Raw genomic sequence first — 24,680 nt, forward strand, 5'->3', positions numbered from 1 at the left:
TTTTTTTAATCAGCTCTACTTGGCAATTTCAAGATTTTGCTAAAACTTACCCTGCTGACTATGCAGCCTGGGAGGGGAGATTACTTTCCATTGCCTTGGGTGCCAGGATCAGTCCAGATAGGTAAAGGACAGTCTCACCATATCCTTAGTTACAGCGGTTTCATCCCCAAAGACATCAGCTGAAGTCACACCTTGGTAGAGGGTGCAGAACTACAACCTGTAGGGTGGCTTCTCCTCTGATTTGTAATGGTATAGATCAGTTAAAGTCTGTGGAGGTCTGAATGTGAAATGGGACTAAATGGGACTTCCAGATCTGGCCCTCCCTAGGAGCCTGCAGTGTTCATGAGGACAGAGCCAGATGGCTCAGAGTTGCCAAATTCAGTTGCTGAGGCATTCAGTAAACAAGTATTCGGCACTTTGCACTGACAACCACTCAAGCCTGGAGAGCAAAGCCACAGGATGATATTTGAGAGCAGGGTACAACAGGTAAGGCTGGCAGCTGAGTGACCCAAAAGCGTGGATGTTGCCCTGACCAAGTTAAACTTCATGTCCACCCTCCCACACGCTCAGCTGCGGGCAGCCACGCAGCAGAGACAACAGACACCCGAGTCCACTCAAGTTGAATTATTTTTATTGAAAAAAGCAGGCTCAAAACTCACTGCAATCGCTCAGAAATCTCCCAATATATGGGGATGATATAAGGTGATGAATACAGAAATGGTCTGCTTTGGAAAATGGCATTAATGTCTGAATATATCCTGGAGTGACCCAGCTTGGAAAAAAACACTTCACAGCAGTAATGTTAGAGTGGGATCTTCCTCTGCACTTGCCCAAATATTCCCTGCCTCCGTACACAACCCTCCCTGCCTCCACCCCCCCTCCCCTCCACCCCCACCCCACCCCCCAATCTACTGTAAAAGACAACTGGACTTGAAAGCTTAGAAATATTGTGGAGACATTATTCTCAGAACAGCGTATGTATATGCTAAGGGATGAGAGGGAATGTGTGCCGGTGTGGGGTGGTTATGGGGGCTTCCACCACATTTAGATTAAGGCCAGATTTAGGCTCAGCCCAGGAACTTGGTTAGATATTTGTTTCCTGTTTTCCAAAGCTAAAAGCTGAAACAATGGATAACTGATTGGGAAGAAAGAAGCATGTTAATCTGTGTGGGGTATGAATGAGACAGGTTAAAAATGGTGGGGCTTTATTAGGAAAAAATATACATTGAAATTCCAATGTTTGTTGTAAATACAATCACAGTTTAACAGCATTTTGAAGGGTTGTAGTGTGGGATCTGCAGAGTAAAGGCAGTCCTGGAGCTCTTGTCTACAACCAGGTTTTGTCCTGTCTGCAATGGGACAGTAAATACTCATCTGTGGCAAAGTCAAGGCATAAACTCTGCAGATTCTTCAGTACAACCTTTTCACATCACCTGGCATCTGCCCATTTAACTGAAAAACTGCCTTCGGAATATGTTAATGAGGAGATTTAAAGATCGATCTTATAAAACCAACATATCTCTCCTCTATATAAACTGAGAAAAAGTTACTAGCAAATAGAGCTGTAAGTCCTTCTCACTGTTTTTGAATTCAAATTTTAGTTGTACTAGTGTAGCACTTTTTCTAGTTTTCCTCTTCAAAATATGACAGAAGTACTACTAAAAGTAAGGTTATTTTTCTTTCTTCAAAAAAATCTGTTGAATATTTTTCAGATGTTTGGTTTACCTTTTTAAAGAGAAAATTTGTTATGAATAATACTACCAAAACTTTCTTGTTTTCCATTTTTCAATATAATTTTAAAATGGAAAATGTTCTTAAAGCAAAAATGTTGGCCAACTGTAATAAATTAGTAAATTTTGAAAAGTACCTTTTTTTAAAAAAGCGATGCCACTGGAGATAATAAACCAGTCAATAAAAGTCACTGATATTCCATGCTGCTCCTTGGTTTGCCGTCAATGGCATAGGAGGGTGGACTATTAAAATTCAGCTGATATTCTAGAATGATGCCTGTGTCTAATCCCCAGGGGCAGTAGAAAAGGAGAGTTTTGTTACTGCTAAGAGACATCTAGCTTGAATTGTATCAAGCTAGGTACCTTCAGGAATTAAAAAATAAATCTCTCAGGCTCTGATGAAATGTTTTTTTTCCCTCCAATTTCCTCCACAAAAGAAAGGACAGAGTGGAGTGGAGAATTTTAGCCATGCACAAGTTAAGTGAAAAGATACTTTTTAGCTGTAAGAACCAGCTTGTTGCCAATTTCCGTAAAAATAATTCCCCAGGTTAAATCCTGGTCCTATTGAAGTCATTGTCCAAATGCTCATTGGCTGTGAGGGGAGATCAGGATTTGTCCTGCTCAATTCATTAGTGATGGTATGAACCCCAAGTAGTATTACGCTTCCTTTAAAGAAAGAGAAGCTCCTACTTACTGTTTATATACTAGCGTTATTTCTCACACGTTTATTGTGTTACTCTCCTTAATTTGGTGCCATGCTGGGTCCCTGTGGGATGCCACTCAAACATTATGTCAATGATCTCAAAATTGAACTCCAGTGCTTTATTTTACAAATGGCTTCTAGCAGATGTGTGGCACACTTTATTAACTTAAATACCCATTAGTTGAAAATTTCATTAGTTTGGGGGAAAGGGATCAGTTTCGTCAATAGATCTGGTATGGGTGGACCCATTGTGTCAACCTGACCCATATCAAAATGGATTATTGTTGTAAGTGAGACAAGTGACCTAATGTTCTGCCTATTATGCACACATGATCTATAACCTTTTAAAATACTAGTGTGGGAAAGGAGCACACTTCACTGCATCCCCAAACCATGGATTCTTAACAGGTGGCAGTCCCTCTCTTAGCAACGTTTGCCATGGGCTGTCTGTGCGAGTGTATGAATTATCAGGGGGTACAGTTTCCAACCAGGTAACCAGGGGAAAGCCGGGATGGAGAATGAAAACAGAATAATGAACCGCCGAGCAGCCGTTTTAATGAGGGCAGAAGGCAGCCCCTGGACCTGGGTCTGTAGTGCCATCGTCTGACTGACCTGTGCATTTCGGTCAAAGCATTTCACGTGTTGCCTGGGTCTTTTGGACTAATAAAGCTGCAGAGGTAAAGCTTGGTGCAGTTACAGCAGTAACATATGGTACATTTTACTTCACAGTCTTAATGTTTGGATGCTGTTTACTCCTTGAATGATGTCAGCAGTAGTTTCCAATGCATTTGCTTGACCTTATTTTGGAACCATTTTTGGGCCAACTTGAAGGTCCGTGCGAAAATATTTGGTGAGACCACCCACTGAAAGATGCACTATATAACCCTTTGCCTGTTTTTTGCAGAAGCTCTCACATGTGCCCTAAACTTCTTGACCTTCTGAAGAGCAAAAAGTAAATCTCTCTGGAAGTTATGTACCATAGAATCATATAGGTTGGAAAAGACCTTTGGAAGAAGGTGAAGAAACTCTTCTTGTTCAAGAAATTTTTTCTAGTAACAAATCTAAACCTCCTGTGGTGCAGCTTGAGGCCATTTCCCCTAGTCCTGTTGCTTATTACTTGGGAGGAGAGACTGACCCCCACCTGCCTACAGCCTCCTTTCAGGTAGTTGTAGAGAACAATAAGGTCTCTCCTGAGCCTTGTCCTCTCCAGGCTGAACAACCCCAGTTCCCTCAGTCACTCCTCATAAAACTTGTGCTCCAGACCCTTCACCAGCTTTGCTGCCCTTCTCTAGACACACTCCAGCACCAAAATGTCTTTCTGGCAGTGAGGGGCCCAAACCTGAACACAGAATTCGAGGTGTGGCCTCACCAGTGCTGAGTAGAGGGGGAAGATCGCTGCCCTTGTCCTGCTGACCACAATTTTGGACACAAGCCAAGATGCTGTTGGCCCTCTTGGCCACCTGGGCACACTGCTGGATCAGGCTCAGCTGGCGATCAATCAGCACCCCCAGGTCCTTTCCCACCAGGCAGCTTTCCAGCCACTCTTCCCCCAGCCTGTAGTGTTGTGTGGGGCTGGTGTGATCCAACTGCAGGATCTGGTACTGAGCCCTGTTGAACGTCATACAGCTGGCCTTGGCCCATGGGTCCAGCCTTTCCAGGTCCCACTGCAGAGCCTTCCTACCCTCAAGCAGATCAACACTACTCTCCGCTCCCCCCCCCCAGCTTGATGTCATCTGCAAACTTAGTGAGGGTGCACTCAATGCCCGCATTCAGATCATTGAGAAAGACAGTAAACACAACTGGCACCAGCACTGAGCCCTGAGGAACACTGGCCACCCCACTTGTATTATGGGGGCTTCATTCTGCTCATCGTCCCTGTCTTCCAGCTCCAGGGGCTGGCTACCCCAAGGATGACAGGTCTTACTATTAAAGACGGAGGCAAAGAAGTCATTAAGCTCCTCAGCCCTTGTCACTATTGTTCCTCCCCACATTCAATAAAGGATATAGCCCTCCATTCGTTGTTAATATATTTATAAGAACATTTTTTATTGTCTTTGATGGTGATAGCTAGAGTAAGTTCTAGTTGGCCCTTGGCCCTTCAAATTTTCTCCCTGCACAACCTTAGGACACCCTTGTGGCCCCCCAGAGCTGCCTGCCCCTTCTTCCAGCGGTGGAAACTCTCCTTTTCCCCGAGTTCCAGCCCAAGCTCCCTGCTCAGCCAGGCCGGCCTCCTCCCCTGCTGCTCGCCCATGGTGACAGGCTGCTCCCATGCCCTTCAGAATTCCTTCCTGAGGAATGCCCGGCCTGCCTGGAGCCCTGGGCCCTCCAGGGCTGCCTCCCCAGGGGCTCTGTCAGCCAGGCCCCTGAACAGGCCAGCGTCGGCCCCCTGGAAGCCCAGGGCAGCCGTTCTGCTGAGCCCCCTCCTCACTGCTCTGAGCCTCAAAACCTTTTTGATTTCGTGACGGCTGTGCCCAGGACGGCCTCCAGCCACCACATCACCCACCCGCCCGTCCCTGCTGGCAAACAGCAGGCTCAGCGGGCACCTTCCCTAGCTGGCTCCCTCACCAGCTGGGTCAGGGAGCTGCCATCTTCCACACACTCCAGGAACCTCCCAGGCTGCTTCCTCTCCGCTGTGTTGTATCTCCAGCGGACATCTCGTAAGTTGAATAACAAGGGCTGGCAATGGTGAGACTTCTCCCAGCTGCCGAATTGCAGCAAATCACATTCTTTCTGATTAAGTTATTACTTCATGTTTCTCCTCACCTTGTGTTCCAGAAACTGTAACACTGGGATATAAGCAATAATATTACAGTAGCATAGCAGCTTGTTTCTGGAAGGCAACCACTAACCATGATGCATCCTGCAGACTGCTGAGGGCTCTGCCAGTAGGCAGGCAAGAGTCATCAGTTCATTGCTTGCTGCATAATAAGTGGAGATGAGCACAGGAAAGAAATCTCAGATAGCATGATAGATGGGTTGCTAGAAAATGCTGTCGAAGGAACTAGAAGGAAAAGTACAGCCCTCCAGACACTGCAGAAGTGCTTTTATGTTGCAGGTCACTGGTGCCCAAGCATCTTGTTGTGGTGGCTGGCTGACTCCTCTGAAAGTACTTGGAGTTTATGTTTCCATTCCTCCATCATCACATGGTGAGCAATGTGGACATCTGTGCAGTAAAGCTGATCTGAGTTCGTGCCCTTAAACCAGCCTAAATGAGATGTATAATCCTTCATACATATGAACTATAAAGCACATGCACCTTCCTGCTGTATAAGCCTCTGGCAGTGTCTGGGAAAGCCCTGAGAAGAAGATGCTGTTGCAGCTCTTTGCCTGCTATATATTGGACACCAGCACATTGATGATGTGATATAATGTGTGAGACAGCCAAGAAGATACCAGCTGGGGTGAAAGGATCCTGCCAGAGCCGTTGACCTGATTTGCAGCCAGTTCCTCCCAGCAGTGTCTGGACAGCCCTCAGATGGGACCAGCCAGATGGGACTGACATGGAAAAAAGGCTCGTTTTCAATGTTGTGAGTTTGGGAGGCCAAGGGAGGGCTGGTTGTGCTCAGTGTTTGTGGAGAGTCAGCTGTGGAGATACCTGTTCATCTTTGGTAACAGAAACGTATTTTCCTGGAACAACACATTTCTCTTTACTATTAATGAAAAGCAAAGGCAGATCATAGAATCAGCAAACTCCACAATCAAACAAATGAAGACAGGCAAGCTAGATTTTCCATTTTAGTGAAGGGTTTCCTTCCTTTTTCTGCCAGCTTTGATTGAGAGGTACACTTGTTTTTTTAAGAGTCAACTGAGCAGACAGAGGTTGTCCGGTTTCCTCAGGAGCTGATGGGTATGCACTGATTTCTCTAAGAGATACAGTTTTGGTATAGCAAAAATGTCTCAGGAAATCAAAAGGACATAGTGTGTGCCTTGACCCACATAGTCCCAGTTGGGTTTCTGGGCTTCTAAATGGTTGTGGGACACATAATTAACTTTTAGTTGCTCATGCCTGTTTCCCACCTCTAAAATTAAGTTCTATTTGCCTCCTACAGAAAGTGTTTTCAGGTAAACTGAAGAAAATTTCATGAGAGAATGAAGTACATTGATTCTTATTGTACAGTGTCACACCATCATAAATCATGTTGTGAGGCAAAACCACGTTAATGTTATTACACTTAATCTTCTCTCTAGCAATGAACAGACAAGGAACTTATGGGCATCTAAGTCTAGTCATTGCTTCTGCTGACAAGCTGAGAACCTCCCTCTCTCAAGTCAGTAGGGAAACATGCACACCAGTTACTACTTCAGCTCAGGTTCATTGCAGCAATTTCAGTATATTTTGCTGGAAAGTGCTTTCTCGTAGCCAGGTCTCCCATGATACCAATATGAAGTGTACACTATATTCTTTCTCTGTTTCCTCCAGAGCCTAATATATCCCTTGCAGCACTTTCAGCTTGAAATGATGTGTATGACCCAAAGTCTATAGAATAACATGAATCACTGGACAATAATTTATAGGGTCATCTCATAATTACTATTGAGCATAACATGACCCTGTTTATTGGAACATATACAGGAGAAAAGTTATTTTTGAAATTTTTCTTGTCTATTCATGTGAACATTGCTCCAAATCTGAATGGATTTATTGGTGCCATATTAAAACAAAATCACTGTCAAATGACCTGGGAAAAACTTTTAAAATGGTAGAATCTTCCTGCTCCTGACACTTTCTTGCAGGGAGATGGGGAACGATCTGTGACTCATAGCTTTTCTGCGAGGTGATTTTTTTTCATATATAAAGAACTGAGATCTGCTTAGGGATCTTTAATAAGAATGAACTAACTAAATGATAACAAAGCATGTTGGATGTTAATGTTCCAAAAAAACATGTTGTATTTGGAAGGAAAGCAGGTTAAAGCAAAGAAGAAGCCAATAACTTAAAGGGGAAAAGTTATGTTTTGGGCTTGTTTTGCAGATTCTTGGGTTTCTGCATTTACTGCCCCTAAGTTATAACCCCTTGTGTTCTTCACAGGAAAGGTAGAGGCAGTGAAAAGAAGCTTCAAACCCAGTGGTGGTTTTGTTAGTAAACACAAAAATCTTTGGGCAAAATACTTCTATGTTATTTTGATCATCTGGAAAACTTTAAGGGTCTGAGGGTGAATAATCTTTTTTCATGGTCATATATGACTTTCAGGGCCACCAAGACACACATGCACACACACGCACCCCTTGAGTCCTGAAAAGGCTTAATCCTGATAGTATACCCTCCTTCAGTACTTCCGGTGTTGAGATGAGAAGGAGGAATTTTGATAATCTCATTATCTGTGCTTGGGACCCTCCCTGGCCTGTAAGGCAAACTCTCCCTGCTCTCCAGGCTGAGGCCGGGAGCATGAGAAACATGCTGGGGGTGCAGAGGGTGTGCAGACCTGTTGCCTTGTTTAGCCTGGGCAACAGCTGCAGTTACAGGAGGCACTGCAGTCTGTACAAGCTTGTGTGCTTTTAAACAGCTATGGTAGGAGACCAAAGTGTCCCACTGGTGTTTGAGTAGGTTTGTGCATATGCAGCCTGCTCCGGTGTACATTTTCAGAGGTTTCCAAGAATGATTTTGCATTTAGGATGGGTGCAGAAAAGACCTCACATTTCCAGGAGAGGTGTAAAAGAAGTCTATTTTTGGCATATGTTTGTAGGACCAGAACCTGAGACCTTGCCGAATTCTAACAGAACTCAACACATTAAAAAGCACCAAGACACTTCACATCACAGCAGCGACTGTAGAGGCCTATCAACCAGAGAACATCAAAGCCTTTGCACCAAGCACAGTAACCGCTGTGCTTCAGAAGCCTGACTTGTTGCTCTTCTGATATTCAGGATCCCTTAACGCCATCGCACATTCCACATATGCATTCCAGACTGCTCCAGTTCTGAAAGTATGCTTGGCTTGACCAAACATGGGAGTTTTTATTCCAAGTAGAGATGTATTCATTTGCAGTCATCAAAAATGTATATTTATGGAGGAAAGTTTGGGCGCAGCATGCCAACACACCAATTATGAGTGTGTAGAGTAAAGAGGTACTGTCAGGCTGCATATGTTTTAAATATCTAAATTCAGAGACCAAAAATACATAGGGACAGCAGATGGATTAGTGACACGTGGAAAACTATGGGTACATGTATTCTGGTAAATTAAACAGCGTCAAGGCATGGGCACAGCTACTGGAACTTCTCCATGCTATACAATTGTTAGAACAGTCCTTAGTGTGGTTTTGGCCCAGATCAAATAATAATCTCCCAAGCAATTCTTAGGTATGGTTTGTGAATTAGTATGGGCCAGGGACCATTGCCAATAGGGAACATGCAGGCGGCTGTCCTGTTCTAGAGGTTAAGAGAGTTTAGTATTATGGATGTGATCAGATTGTTCCAGATGGCTTGATGGCCCTGATGCTGTTTAGTTTACTAATATAGATGTAACCTGTAGGATTTTATACTTGTCCACTTGGACCTGTGACTTGATATGCCAAACAAGCAGCTGTGGTGATTTAAGATGTTATTGCACCTGAGCTCTTTGTTGCTGGCTCTTGCTGGAGGTTGCTGACCTCACTGTAGAGCTGCCAAAAGTAATGTACTTCAAGTGTTTTGGACCAGTGAAGGTCAAGCCACGATGTGAGATCTGTGCATGTACTGGATATGGGGGAAAAAACATTTTAAGAAGATTCATCCTCCTCCTCTTGTATCCGTGTATTTAGAAAGCCTTAGTTAAGCCCAAAGGTCTCGCTGGAGCCATCACTGTCTCACTCCTCAGCACAGGATGCCCTTAATCATGAGTGACCTTTTGCATAATACTCCTTCCTTAAAGCTACTATTTGGCTTCCATGGGCTGTGCTGTTTTTCCTGTATCTGTGCTTTTGTGACTGATATTGTACAAGAGTTTTGCACCCTAAGGTATATATAGCAATGATATTTTCCCCAACTGCAATCACACTTGCTTTTAGAGACAAATTAGCTTTAAACAATTTAATATCTGTTCAGTTTTGCGAGGTAGATGTATTGTGAATAGAGCTTCCAGCTGCCTATAGGACTATGGTGGGGTACAGAGATAGTAGGTAGTGTAATGGTCCCTTGTCCATGGCTGTGAGGATCCTCCAGCTGCTGGTAGGACTATGATGTGGTACTGACTGGGACTATGCGTGTTTCCTCATATCTTAGATCATTTTCCTTCTAAAAAGATGCAGCACTCTGGGTAAGTGGCAGAAGTTGTTGTCTCCTCCTTTACAGAGCCAGGGCTGCGGCTGTCAAAGACAGGAGAATCAGCAACTGGAGCAGCCATCCTCCATCTCCATGGAGAGCCCTCACCTTGTTGTCTTCCAGCCTTATGCCAAGGCTGTCTGTCCCACATCTCCCTGATAGCCAGAAGACACCCCTCCTGGGCCACCCATACCACTCACCCCACTTTGACATGGGCCATCCCCAGTGTCCTGCCTGCTCTGACGAGGCTATTTCATCATCAGGGAGGGTGCTTGGAGATCATATGGGGCCCAGCCAGCCCTTGGCTACCCAGGGTAAAAGGGTGGCAAGCTCCCTCTGTCCATAGTTCTGGAGAGCTTCCAGCTCCCTGCAAGGCTGTGGTGGGGTACAGGTGGGTGCTTATCTGTCCTGTAAAGCTTTGACAGCTCTCCAGAGTGAGAGGACAGGAGTGTACTGTGGTCTGGTTGCATCCTTCTCTGTGTGTCCAGCTGCAATGCATAGGAAAAGCAACAAAGGTGAAACAGCCATCTGGCTCTGCCCTGCCCTACCCTTTCTGCCCTTGTCCACCCAGCCAGCCTGCCAATTTGTCTGCCAGCCTGAATTGGCTCAGCCCTTTTTATATCCACCAGACCTGGCTGTGCCACCAACCCTCCACTGACATGGCCGCCACTAATGTTCTGCCTGATTTGACGTGGCTGCTGCATCACCAGGGTGGTGCCAGGAGCTGGTGTCTGTCTGCTCTGACATGGCCAGGACATCACTAAAGCTGGTGCATCACTGTGACACGGCTATTATTTTCTACCACTCAGGCAAGAAGAAACAATGAAATAATACCAATAATCAACTGATAATGCTGGGGAGGGAAACTAAGCAGCTGTAGCAGCAATTTAAAGAACAGCAGCTCAGCATAGGTTAAAAGAGAATTTAGAGCAGAAGGTCCTACCCACTGCCTGATTTTAAGGACTTGTGCTGTTGCTTGCAATTGAGATTTGTGGGTTTGTAGGTTAAATTCTGGAAGAAAAATGCTTGTGAAGTTGACTGAAGGTAATATTTCATACCTTTGGAACTAAAGACACATCCTCTGCCAGACCCTGCACCCATGAGTTACTGATAGCACTGAGGATGATTCAGTGTGAACAGATTCACATCTTTCTCTCCCTGAACCAGAGATTTTGCCAGGGACTGTCTTATGCTATACACTTCTGTTGGGCACTGGAATCAAATACATGAGTTAGCTTCTGTCTCCTTGGTTCACTGCAAGTGTTGCATCCTCTTTAGCTGACAGTACCAGTGGCAATGGGCATGACTGAAACACACGTGGTTCCCTCTGAGCATCAATTTTGTGTTGTGGGGATGACTTGAGTACTGGCACAGGTTGCCCAGGGAAGTTGTGGAGCATCCCTCCTTGGAGAGGTTTGAAAGCCATATGGAGATGGTGCTGGGCCACTGGCTCTCAGTGGCCCTACTTGAGCAGGGGCGTTGGACAAAATGACCTCCAGAGGGCCCTTCCAACCTCAACTATTCTGTGATTCTGACTTTGTGAAAGTATTTAGCAAACAGGGGCATAATCTGACAGTCACACACTGTGCCTTTCAGCAGCCAGATCAGTGGGTTAAACAAAGGGTAGAATACAGAGAAATCCCCCATGGCTTTCTACCAGACATTTCTAGGGCAATATCTGAAGGGACATGAAAAGGGCATAAACAACTTTGAATACAGGGGATTGAGGCAATTACAGGCCTCTGAAAAGGGTTCCCAAACTCTGGTGTGCATGTTGCAGTTCGTGTATATATTGTAGTACTACAGAACTCCTAGAAAGATGTGCGTGTATGCATGAAGGGTCTGTTTTGTGTGCTTTTTTTCCTCAGAGGGCACTGTCCCTAACTATGCTTCACAACCTGCTATTAGAAGGTTATTGAAATATTACAAGTATATTAGAAGACAAGCTCAGAGATAAAATTATTTTGGCGTAGGCTGCTTGCCTTGTTCAGAATCTCCTTGCTTTCTTATAGTGCTTCTTGAACAGTTGGAGAAACACAGAGCAGTAAATGTAATTTGAAAGGCATCCTCAACATTTCTGACATCCTTAGTGTCATAGCACATGCCATTCTTGTCCTCAAAAATATGTGGGGAAAGTGTGGTCATCTCACACAGTACAAAAGGACAGCTGCTGTTGATAGTTCTGCTAGTCATAAGTGTGTTCTAATAACAAACAAATTCTACTACTTCTTATTTTAAGCCAAGTTTATGTGTTTATTTTAAGAACAAAGGCCCAATTGCATGAAGTATTAGTGTTGCTCTAGACAAAAGAATTGTAGACATCCCACCCCTCCCTTCTCCAAAAGAAAAGAGAAGCCTTATCTGGTTGACTGCAAGAGCAACATTCTTAGATTAATCTCAAAAAGGCATCTAATGAGTAAGAGGAATGCATTACATCAAAACAAAAGATCATATTTATTGGCCTGTGTTTTCCCCAAAACTGTTTCTACATGTGTTAAAGATAAACAACAGCAGCAAAGCAGGGAGTCTATGACCATAAAATGTCATCTAGAGCAATTTTCTGTGACTTCCAATGTGAGTGGGAAATATGAACTTCCTCCACTTACATTACACTAAATAGTTTTGGGAGCACAAGAAGTGCTGAAGCCAGGTTTAACACACATTTATGTTGGATTGTTGATTGTGAGTTCCACTGGAACATTTTCCTGTGACTGGGGCATTCATGACCAAGCTTTTCTTTGAGGGATCTCTGCCATCAAATAGGTGTGAACCCACAGGATTTCACCTTTTTTGGGTGCTTACAGGGTTTAGGTCTTACCATGAAATCGAGTAATTCAGAGTGGAAGGTGTCTCTGGAGATTTGATCCATCAACTCACACAAAGCAGGGCTAACTCTGAAGTTATATTGAACTTTGAAGTCAGATAAAGTTGCTTGGGACTGTGCTCTTCTGAGTTCTGAACATCTCCAAGGAAGGAGATTCCACAACCTCTCTGGGATCAGTGCTGGTGTTTGATCACTCACAGGGTGACATTTTTTCCCCTTAGTATGGTTTTAGCTATTGCTCTTTGTCTTTTTGCTCTGAGAAGAGCTTGATTCTGTCTTCTCTACAACCATGCAAAGGTCATGGAAGACAGCCTTTTCCTCTTAAGACTGAAAAACCTCATCTATTTTCCTCTTGTTCACACACTGTGTGCTCCAGACCCCTGACTAGGTTGCTGGCCACGGCTGAACTTGCTCTGGTATGTCCATGGCTCTCTTTCACTGGGGATCCCCAAAGCAGACACAGTAATCCAGATGTGGTCTCACAAATGCCAGGTAGAGCAGAAGGATCTCTTCCCTGATCTGCTAGCTACAACTGCCCAGTATGCAGTTGGCCTTCTTGGGCAGAAGACCATACTGCTGACTCCTGTTCAATTCCTTGTCCGCAAGGAGAATACAGACAGGTAGATAAAAAGTACGCATTTACATTAACTATCTACATATATCCTAAACTTTATCCTCCCCAATGGAGAAAAGTGTGCTTAAAAAAGTTCTGTTGCAGCCTTCTCCACAGCGGAACAAATGGGCTATCTGCTTACTACATTATGGTGGATATCACTAATCACTATGGGAGTACTTGACTTCAGAAGGAGAGACTGGCTGCACACCAGATACAAAGCAGAAGTGGAAACGGGGTGAAGAAGCAGCTGAGCTTAGCATCAGACTTTCCAATATGTGCTGACTTTTCGGTATCAATCTTTGCAGGCTATGCTTTTCTACTTTAAACACTTTTTTGTTGCAATTATTGTTTTTTTTAATGGAAAAAAAGAAGTAATGTAATTTTATTAAATAAATCATCTTCTCCCTGTAATATCGACCGGTTTGCATGCCTTGCTAAACATTAAACCAGATGAAATGGGGCTTGGTTACATATGGTTAAGTGGCATGCTTTTTGTGAACAGTAAATGAGATAACTATTTGTTATTTTTAAACAAACGTTCACCCGTGAAAAGAAACATCTCTATTAGACAGAAAAGTGACTTCACAAAGGTGCATTATGTGGCAGCCAAAAATTGAAATGGGTGGCAGATTATTTCCAAAGTTAAAAGTTTATGGCAAAACCACGATATAAATTAACTGCTAGCAGCCGTTGGGTCCATTCCTCGGATCATTTATCTGTATGAGAGTGTTATATGTTTGATGCCTAGTATGTATGATGGTTTTGGGGTGGACTAGAGTGTTTCTGAGTGATTTAGCACATGAAATCAACTCCAAGTTTCTAAAACAATAAACATGATGATGGGAGAGAGAAGTCAATACATGTATCTTGATTTCTTGTTGCCATTACAGTGTGTCTATCTGCTTCATGGTCTTCAGCACCATTAGAGTTAATCTCCAGGTCATGAATTCCTTTTGACAACTCCATTCAAAAGTAGGGAAGTGTAATTCCCATTTCACTGCTAGGAAACTGATACATGAGAAAATGAGGTGACTGGATTATGCAGTGGATCCAAAACTGGCCTAGGAACTGAACCCCAATCCAGAGCATGAGCTATTAAAACTAGATCCTGTCTCTGTAGCGGGTAATATGTTGTAAGGGTAATCAGACATGGGATATATATTAAGAAGATTTGCAAAACCCAGAAAGATAGTGACTTTCAGTGTAAACCTTAAGACAGAAGACACAGAAGTCCATGTGACACAGACATACAAATGGTCACAAAGAAGTCACCATGTCATTACTTTGCTAGCAAAATACCAACAAACTTTTTAAAAACAAAAGTGTGTTTCTAAAAGAACTGGAAAATTTCAGTTCCATTCCTTTGGAGGAGGAACTGGCCAATGTTGAATAAGATCATATCACTTCCGAAATTGTACATCAAATTCATCAGCACATTTCAGCTAAAAGGAGAACAAAATTAAGTCCAACAGCCTCACTGCAACATTTTAAAAAAATAACTTTCTGATTTTGTGTTTAAACAAAAATTGAAGCTTTAGATGACAAAGTTGGTGGAACACCATTGGCGAAGCTGCTGAATTAATGGGACCTGAGTGGGAAGAGTTATGTCAGCTAACTGCTGACAGGCATGCTGGGAAGACTTGGCGGGCTCGATGTGCTGAAATGAAGAGGATGACCTAAGGATTAACTTTACGCTTTTAACTTGACAGTAAGGTACATTGTACATGTGTGTGCGCGTGTTTGCATGCATGCGTGCACATATAGACAGATGTGTCTGAGAGAGAGACGAGGTGGGGCTTGTACTGCTGTAATGCATTTGACTTCATAACTTTATGTATATGGGCTATGTGTGAGGGATGTGTGTTCCTTTAGATTTGGCTGGTTTTCTGTTCAGCAACTTTAAAATGAAATGCTTTTGCATAACTTTCTGTATTGTAAGTGGTTGTAAGCCAGTCATTGCCATAGAGAAAACCAAAGGCTTATTAAAGAAACAAATATAGTAACAACCAGGAAAGAACACTATGGAGAGACAGCCTGCTAACAATGTGAAATGTCTGTCTGTCATGTCAAACAACACAAAGGTATTAGGTGTTTGTGAGACCTTTTTTTAATTATTGTCTCTCTCAGACTATTCAAAGGTAGTAATCTTGAAATAAATGAACACCTATGCTGAACTTCAGAGACAGTGACACCATCTCTCCAGTTTTCTTCCATTTTTGCAGCATAACATGATGCAGACTCAAGGGGAGTGTGAAGTGTGAGGGAGCGAGCATGTACCTGGGAAAAGGGAGTTTTCTGGCTAAATGCAGAAGCTTGATCCAATTGCCTTAGCATAGGAGTCTAGTAGCATCTTGCTACTGGCTTGGGATCTTAACTGCCTCTCAGGTTAGACCCTGATTTAAAACTTAAGAATATTACAGGCTTTAGAAGGGAAAGAAGCAAATGGCATTTCAGAGTCAGTGGTGGGTACTGTGTGGGGATGTTTAAGAGACCGGTGACAAAACAGTATATTAGTAGGTGGAGTGATTTTGGGGGGTTCCAACTCAAAAGCCTTTGATACATGAAACCTACTGATAGTGCTATAATTACCAGTGCTTTCAGGGCATCCATAAAACATTTTCTACAGAAACCAGTTCTGAATGAAAACACTATCAAGCTTTTCAGAAACAATGTCCTGTAATCATAGTAACTATCAGAAAATATACTACTGCAAAATAACAAGTAGGTGTATCTTCACTTTTTTCCTCTGCTCGGCAACGATATTGGAATACATCCGAACTGTGGCAGAGGCAGTGCTAGCAGGGGAAATGTGTGGGGAAAGAAAAGTATGTTATGGAAGCTATTTTCTTTCCATCCTTAGCCAAAGCCAAAGAGCAGAGCAGAGTATTACCTCTGTAAGAATAACCAGTTTGCCCGGAAACCCAGGAGTCCCCAGCCTCTTTCAGTATAACTTCCACAACGTAATTATAGAAGTGGCAGGCAGCACTCAGAGAGTTGCAGGTCTGTTACTTTTCCTCATGCATCTCCTTGATTAAGATGCTCTTTGTTCACCCCAGTGACTTCCTTTAAGTATCTAACCATGCCATTTGTAGGGTAAGTGTAGTGAGCATTTTGATTCTGTACGCTCTCTCTGCTGTCCATTTGGTTCACTCCTTGCTTCTTCAGGTCTTCAAGTCTCACGTCCCCCAGACATCTATACTGTATATGGCTTTTGGCTGCCTCTTTGAGGAAACTTGGACACTGAATAGAGAGTTGTTCCAAGTCCTGTTTCCTACAGGCTATATAATGTTTGAGCTAGTTCATATCACTTGTTCAGAGACCAGAACTTGTTCCTTCAGTCCCAAAGGCAGTGTAGATTTATCCATAAATTCAATATTGTTTCTAACATGTCCTTTTGAAATCATTTGCTGGGAAATCAAGATGAGGTTATAACTTGTGGTGGGTCTCTGCTTACAGCAAACACCTGGCAAATTCCTCACAACAGAAGCGTGGTGTAAGCATCTGGTATAACCTTTTTTACTTCTGTAAGCTGGTGGTGATACTGCTGCTCAATGTGCTTGATCTTATCACTCTGCCAATGCCCAGACTAACAGATGATGCTTCCTCAGCCATTCTGAGGAGATCTAATGTTGCTGTTTATTCTAACAGCTACCAAAATCACGCTTTAGAATATAAATGGTAAGAATCATGCTTTTGTCATCAGTTCTCACGCGCTGGGAAAACATCTGTGGTTTGGTAAAGCGGAGGGGTACTTCTGCCCAAGTTGTCATGAATAACACAGAATAGATGCAGAACTGGCTGAGGAGATTTCAATAACTGGAATGCTTCAGGGGAATTTAGGATGCTTGCGAAGTGAGTATGGACCAGATAAAGAGTATAAGGTTGTGGGGAATGACAGCATTAGCCATGAAGAATCTATCCTACATTGTTACCTATACTACCCACTTGATTTTGCAAACTTATGCTCACATAGGCACCTATGCAGCATATAGGACTGACTGGATGGTTGTGAACATAATTACATATCCAAACGCACAGCAAGCTCACAGAGAAAAATACTTTAAGGAAGGTAAAGGCAAGGGTAGGCCTTGGTCCATCCCCACTGCAGAGACATCCTCATCAGTAAGAGAAGCAGTGAGGTGTTGTTTCTTGTGCAAAAGTAGGTGAAAGAAAAGGTTTCCAACACAACAGGTTAAAGCAGGTTTGAAATCCCCTGGACTCAGAAATTCTGGTGGGCATGGAACCTAGAAATACTAAAGAGAAATTAAGGAAGATTTCTGCAGAAGATGGTCCAGATGGATACAAATTATCACAGGCACTGAGGGTCAAAGGAACTCATGTTATTACACAGAAGAATATCATCCGATAGCTGGCATGTAATACCCTGGGAACAATGCAGTTTGCTGGGGGTTTTGTATGTTTTATGTATTGTTAAGGATGAAGCTATTTCCTGGAGAGAAGACAGTTGGAACAGAAACGTGGTTGGGAGAGCTGTGATAATATCTTACTATCAGTCTAAAGATAGAAGTTCAAGCCTCCTGGCAAACTTGCCCTGACACCTACTTCCCCTTTGTTCAGCCATGACTGGTTATCAGGTTGCTTGAAACGGGGGTAAAAGATGGATGGAAGTGATGTAGTTTGCCTTGACCACATTATTTCAATTTCATGCTGTTGAAATACGTCACCATCATACCAGTTCAAAAGCATTCAAAACTGGTAGTCTTTTAATTGTACTCTTCAATGGTTGTTATAAGGTTTTTATCAGAAATATACTGGTGTGCATGTGTCGTGTTTGATGCTGCCAGAACAGTAGTAGGTTAGTGACAGAAAGTATTCAGACTAGTGGCTGGATCTGAGTTTGGTATTGGGCCCTACACCTCATGGTTTCAATCAGAATAATAATGCATTTATACACAGCGATAGCATAAAACTTTGTCTTTGTACAATGATATATTAGAATGATGATGAAGCAAATTGCTCATAAAGTATTTACCAAAAGGTAAGTATGATGTTAAGTATGGTAACCTAAAGCCATATCAGTTAGTCACAGAGAACCACAGAGTAACTCAGATTGGAAGAAAGGAGATCTCTAGTACAACCTCCTGCTCAAAGGAGGGGCAACCTTCAGCTCAGACTGGGTTGCTCCAGACTTTGCCCAGTCGGGTCTTGCAAACCTCCAACATAATGCTTTTGTTCTACATGTTCCCAGTTTCCCTTAATCCCTTGGATGGTTAATTAAATGAGGGAAAGGGTGATGAGAGATATATGGTTATTTCCATGTTTAAGGCATGGGACCAGAACCCAGGACTCTTGTCCCTGGCAGACTTTCTCTGTGATACTAGGTAAAACTGGGTAGAAAAGTATATAAAGAGGCTCTGGTTAGTGTTGCACAGGCAACCTTCATTCTGGCCTGTCTTGAATTTATTAGTGATTAATTTTCCTGTCCGCGTGGTTTTTCAATGATATTTTTGTGTAGAATTTTATAGATAATAATATAGCCTTTGTCCTACTGGATCCCAAAGTACTTCTCAAGTTATGCACCTAACTGGCCAAAGCCTACTCCTGCTGAGGCCAATAGACATTTTGCCATCAATTTCATTTGGGCCAGGATCTGGCTGTGTAGAAATGGAATAGAAGCAATTCTGTACGTCCGTATGGCCTTTAAGAAATCCTCGTTTCCCACATGAGCAATAAATCTGCCAGCAGAAGAGTAGTACAAAATTTGGTGTCACTTACAGAACAACTAAATGTTTCTAAATAAACTTTGTAAGGTATCAGTAGGCCATAATGACAGTTGCTTTAAAAGTATCAATAGCTTAATTTAGAGCCAGAGGTGGATGACGTACTGTATGGTGTGTGTGGATGTGGATGCATGTGTAGAATCTCTGTATAGGCAGCAAATTATACATGCATTTTGAAATCACTTAATAAAAAGATCAGCTCTAGTTAGTTGCATAATCTAGAATTCTGGAACGGTTTTGCTGTCCTGTGTCTGCAAAAGTTTTTCATTTAGGAACACACACGTTTCTTGTCAATGTTATTTCTACAATCACTTAGTTAGAGCAGGGCATATTGTTCTCTGAATTTCTTGTTAAAATGTTTCACTTAATTAAACTTTTACAACCAGTTCTGCTCTATGTCTGATACTTGCTGTAAATTATAAAGAAAAGCCCCTCTGGCATTTATGAGAACTCAGATGATGAAGACTATAGGAAAAGAAAAAAGAAAAGAAACAGCACCACTGAGCCCCAGATAGTTGCTGATTCCCTGTTATCTCCCACAAAATTTAGTTTAATGAAATATAGTATTTCTTATTGTATAAACTAGACTGAAAAAGAGACCAAAATGGAACTAATAATATTTCAAATTATTATATTGCAAACATTTCATAAGTGACTTGCAAAATAATCTGAATAATTGTGGTTTCGTCTACATTTCTGTGACATATCACATGGAAAATAAGGCTAAAATTTGCTAGAACCTGAAAGAAAAAAACCCCAGCAAACAAACATCAGGAAAAGTCATGGAAATTGAAGTTACACCTGGTTGTACATGCTTGTGGGATGTAGCTAGGCAGACATGCAAACATATACAGCCCTTTCCTGTGTCAAAACATTGCCAGAGTTTCAGAAGGGTGCTTGAGATGACCTCTCTGGTGTGGGGATTTAACAGCAGCTAAGTTCCAGCAAGACCTCATTTTTGAAAGCAATGTTCTGCTTCCAGGCCCTCCCAAAACCAACTGTGGGATGACTGCAAGATGGCTGTCACATCGATTACAGGATTGAGAGCTTTAATCCAATTGGCGGCAATGCTGCTATGAGACTTGGAAATCTCCTCTAACCTCTAACCACAGTTTAGTGTGCAAACTATTGTTTGCTCTTGGGAAGCTTCACTCTTGCAGTCTTGCCAGTATTTATGCTATTTGGCATATTTATTATTCAGTTAACCCATTCCTTATACGTAAATCCTTTTTTAGAATTTATAACCCTCCCAAGAACTATGGAAGATGGGTAGAAATAAATAGCCATGAGGGGGAAAACAAACAAAACCAGAACTTTAAATCTCTCTTCTCCCATAACTTTTATAATTTCTTCTATTGTCCTTTGTTTCACAGGGCTGTTTGTCATGATGAAGGGAAACAAGAATCAGACAGTGTCTGAGAAATCTGGTTGTGCTTAAACATTTGTGAAATTCAGGGAAATGAGTTGTGCAATCTAACATCAAATAAAGATCAGATGAACCATAGGCTTCAGTTTCCTTGTGAATGAAGGTAAAAGGGCTCTGCAGCCAACGCCTTTGTTTACTGGGATGCTCAGCAGGACGTACAAACAGGGATTTTTATATCTTTGGTTCCCCCAACCAGGGTGACATACGTAGTTTAGTTCTATTCAGAATGAAAACGCCTTGTTTTACAGTTCACAGAGGACTACTCCAACTTGTTATCTGGGAATTATTGCTATATTTGTGATAGCTGAAAGCTCTAAAGAGAAAATGGATTTACCTTACTTTCTAAGACGTGCCCACTTGGCTGACAGCTAGATAGGTGTATGTATACTACCGTGCTTGTCAGATTCTGATTTTGGGCTTAAGGTAGCTCGTCTGATAAAAATAATTACTGGCAGACTCACTTGGATAATAACATTATCAGGCAACAGCAATATCAAAGTTCTTTAGCCCAGCTCACTCTGAGATCTGCCTAGATTGGTGTGGACCAGCTGTGGAGGTGGGAATGTTATTGCTGCATAAACTCAACACAGGCACCAGGCTCTCCTGTTGCCAGGACCTGAGCTAGCATCTTTGTGTGGTGCTGCTCTGTGCTGTAAATATGTATCTACTGCTACAAAACTTATTTGGCCGTTTGTAAGCCAGTGCTCCATTGCTTCATGTATGTACGTAACCGGTCATACCAAGGGATAAAAGCAGACTCAGTTTTTCCTTTAGTGAACAAGCAACAACCATATGATGGAATGAACTGATTGTATCAAAACAGACATGTACACAAAATGTCTAGTGTTGTTTGTTAAAGAGTTTATTCTCAAAGAGGCAACATTATTTCAGCCTGAGCATGCCTTTCCCAAGGACTATCCATATAGTATACCGACAGCTGAAAATAAACCATAACAGGTCCACATATTTTCCACTCAAAAGTAGTTCTATCTTGTGAGTGAATTCTTCAACATTATTTAAATTCATCTATAAATCGAGAATTCATTTAAACCAGGCCTAGGAGACTGAGGGGAAAATATTTTGACTCCCATCATATACAGTGATGTCAGTGAAACTTCGACAGTTTACTCATGATAAGTAGCAGTTAGACAATTTGATGTGAAAACAGAAATATCATGGGGAAACAGGTAAGAAAACCCTGCATTTCTGAATCATAAATTAGCCAGTAGAAAGAAAACCCATCTAAAATTCTTGACAGTCTTCTGAAAACTGATACATGCATAAATTTATTTTTCTTAACAGAACGTTGATATTATTATCTGCAGTTTTCCAGGAGTCAGATTTCTACATATGTTTATATTTCTATGTTCTTTTTCACTCTTTGATGTTATTTCCAGAATTCATTAATTTTTTTCTTCATGTTTTTGTACAAGCTCTTTTCCTCTTCTTTTTCTCCCAAACTTATCTATGAAGGTATTTCTATGCTGGGAAATAGATGTGTTTTCAAGTCGTTCTTCAACTGGCTTATGAATGTGACCTTTATATTAAAACCTGTTTATTCTGTGTATTCCATAGCTTTTGTGACTATTTACAGTATGTATTGCACTTTATTGGCTTGATCCAACATACAGTGAAATCAAAGCAAAGACTTCCCATTGACCTTGACAATTGTTGGATTAAGCCCTAAGGTCCAAGTAAAAGTAGCTGTAATGAATGACACAAAAATGTAATAAAGAACTCATTTATTGGCTTATTAAGCTTATTAAAATAACCTAGTGTAGATTATTCAGTTTTCATTTACAAATTCAAACAGTATCTCCCTGGAGCTCCAGTATGTTGATTGCTGCTATTTTTAAATACACTGTGGTACAAACTTATTTCTTCTCTTCTGCATGTCCATTTAGGTCTTCATGTGCTGCTGTATATTTTCTATAACCTGCTGAAGACTCAGTTGTTCAGTGGCAAGTTGTTCATCAATGAATCTTTGCATTTCTTTCGATTTCCTGGAGCCTTGCTCAATGTCTTGCTGAATCAGTGTACGTGTTAGTTCCACTTTTTTTCTGAGGGCATCTCTGTTTTTTGGGGCCTTTGGTAAATGGACTGCCAGTCAGATGGTTTGGGCACATCTATTCTAAGCTCTCCTTGACGAACAGCTATATATGGTTTTATGCTTTCAGCTGTTACTTGCTCAAACCGATAAAGAAGTTCTGAGATATATTGCAGGAATGCAGAGTATTTTTCTATAGTTAGATCAATTAACTTTTTGGCCTCACTGATTAGCTTTTCTTGGGAATGACTAAGCTGCCCATAGATCTCCTGGAGTTTTTCTTTGACTTGCTTGTTATGTTCATTGATTTTCTTCTTAGCTGCTGCAGACCAATACTGGATTTTTTCCTGAGCAGCAGCAGAGAGCTCCATGATCTTCTGTTTTCCTTTTCCTTCAATATCAGTTATAAGGTCATAATATTCCTGGCTGTAGTTTTCCACCAGTTCATTTACTTGGTCTGTCAGGTGTGTAAGTGAGTCAGCAAGATCTCCAACATACTTGTTGTGCCAGTCCGCTAGTGTGTCTATTAGATTCTTCAGCCATCCTAGTAGCTTGTCTTCCACCTCATAGTATTTCACTGACCATCCAAGTGCAGTTGGATCAACATATTCCTCCCTCAGTGCCTTTACAGAGAGGAGCAGCTGCCGTAGCTTTTCTGAAAGGTCCTTGAATGTCTTCTGGCTAAAATCTTTAAACTGAGTAATGAATTTTTTAATATCTTCTGCCAAGGATCTCAGTTTCTGTGCATAGTCTGAAGCTATTGCATCTTTGTACAGCTGTTGTGTTTGGACTTTGAGGTCTTCAAAATTTTTGGATTGCAAGTTTCTAACCATTTCTTCTACCTTCTGAAAAACTTGTTGCACTACTTGTTTCAGTTGCTTAAGCCTTCCTGCAAAGTCAGCTTCCTGGAGAGTAGCAAATGTCTGCCTGATATTTTCCTGCAAATGTTTCAACATTTCTTTAATTTGATCAAGTACATTACGACCTCTAAGAATTGTTTCAGAAGCAGGAACTCTGACTTCCAGCTCATTGATAGCTGCAATCAAGGCATCAAAGTACTCCTGAAGTTTAGAAAGGTATAAATCAGTAGTTTTTGCTGCCTTCTCTGTAGTCATGAGGTATATTTCTTCACCAGTGTACTTTTCAGACAGCCCAGGGACCTGGAATTTTGTGGTCTTCAGGAATTCAATGGCTGAGTCAATTTGGTGCTTTATCCTCTTGTGATACTCTTCTATTATGTCAATTATAGCATCCAAAAGCTTTGATTTTATTCTTTGATAGTCAAACTGTTCAGCTTGATCTGCTGCTTTTTGATATAGCTGTTTAGCTTTGACTTTCATCACCTGATATTTGCCAGAGGCCTCATTGGCAGCTGTGCGAAACTGAGCATCTATTTGATCTATTTGGTTTACAGCAAACGTGTATGCTTTGTCAGCATTAGTCTGCATGATATTTTTCATCTTTAAGGTGGCAGCACTCATTTCCAGTCCCATATGCTCCTTATGATACTGATTAACATACCTATAGATTGCATTGGTCAATTTAGGTACTTTTTCTTTTAGACCCAACAGCAAGTCTTTGGCAGCATCCTCCTTCCAGTTGAATTTAATTTGAATCATGTCAGGTTTCTTGAAGGATGTTTCAATTTTTAATATGTCAATGTCCTTCTGAGGAGCAGACTGAAAATATAGAACAGGATAAGAAAAAGGTAACTTGTATATAAAACAAATTCGATATTGTTTATGAGTGTATTTCAACATTCTCATTTTGCATCTTTAATTTTATTATATATTAGGACAAATACACTAATATTTTTTGTCTACCTTGTGCTTGTTCTCATCCTGAGAGGTTGTTTTGGAAGGAATTGTACTATAGCAATCTGTTTTGTGCCTCTTCAAATTAGCAAGACCAGAACATATCTTAGTGGGGTCTTTTTTTAAAAATTTGACTGCAAATAATATTTTTCTTTCCTTTGTATTAAATGCCTGCCATGTCTCATAAGACATGTGAACTACTTGGGAAAATAAGCCTTCTGCTCATTCTTGGAATCATTTAAAGTGAATCCAAAAAGCATTTTCTTCATATGAAAAGATTAAATGATTTCATTTTGTAATAATTTAAATCAATGAGACAACTTAGAGAGTTCCTCAGAGTAAAGATCCTTGAATGAGAATCTATTTACATAAATAAATTTTCCACTTTTCAGTAGTAGATAGTGAATTATGAGTTGCTTGTGATTCCTAAATTAGTATATAATTTTGGAAGATAACATTTTAACTTTGAAATTGTTGTAGTATGCCAATAATAATATCATGTTTGGTTAGCAAATATAGTAAAGTTTTTAATTCTTATAA

The 24,680-nt window shown here is 41.5% G+C and overlaps 1 protein-coding gene across 1 annotated transcript in view; it reads right to left on the reverse strand.

The window, feature by feature from the left end:
- Window positions 1-888: 888 nt before the first annotated feature.
- APOB (apolipoprotein B) overlaps window positions 889-24,680 on the reverse strand; it is a 63,373-nt gene continuing 39,581 nt past the window's right edge. Inside the window, 2 exon segments of the mRNA XM_080388087.1 lie at window positions 889-22,355; window positions 22,358-24,005. Of these exon segments, the coding sequence (XP_080244213.1) occupies window positions 22,180-22,355; window positions 22,358-24,005 (1,824 nt within the window). The 3' untranslated portion in view covers window positions 889-22,179.

This window comes from Falco punctatus (genome assembly GCF_963210335.1).
Source record: "Falco punctatus genome assembly, chromosome: 5".
NCBI classification, from domain to species: domain Eukaryota; kingdom Metazoa; phylum Chordata; class Aves; order Falconiformes; family Falconidae; genus Falco; species Falco punctatus.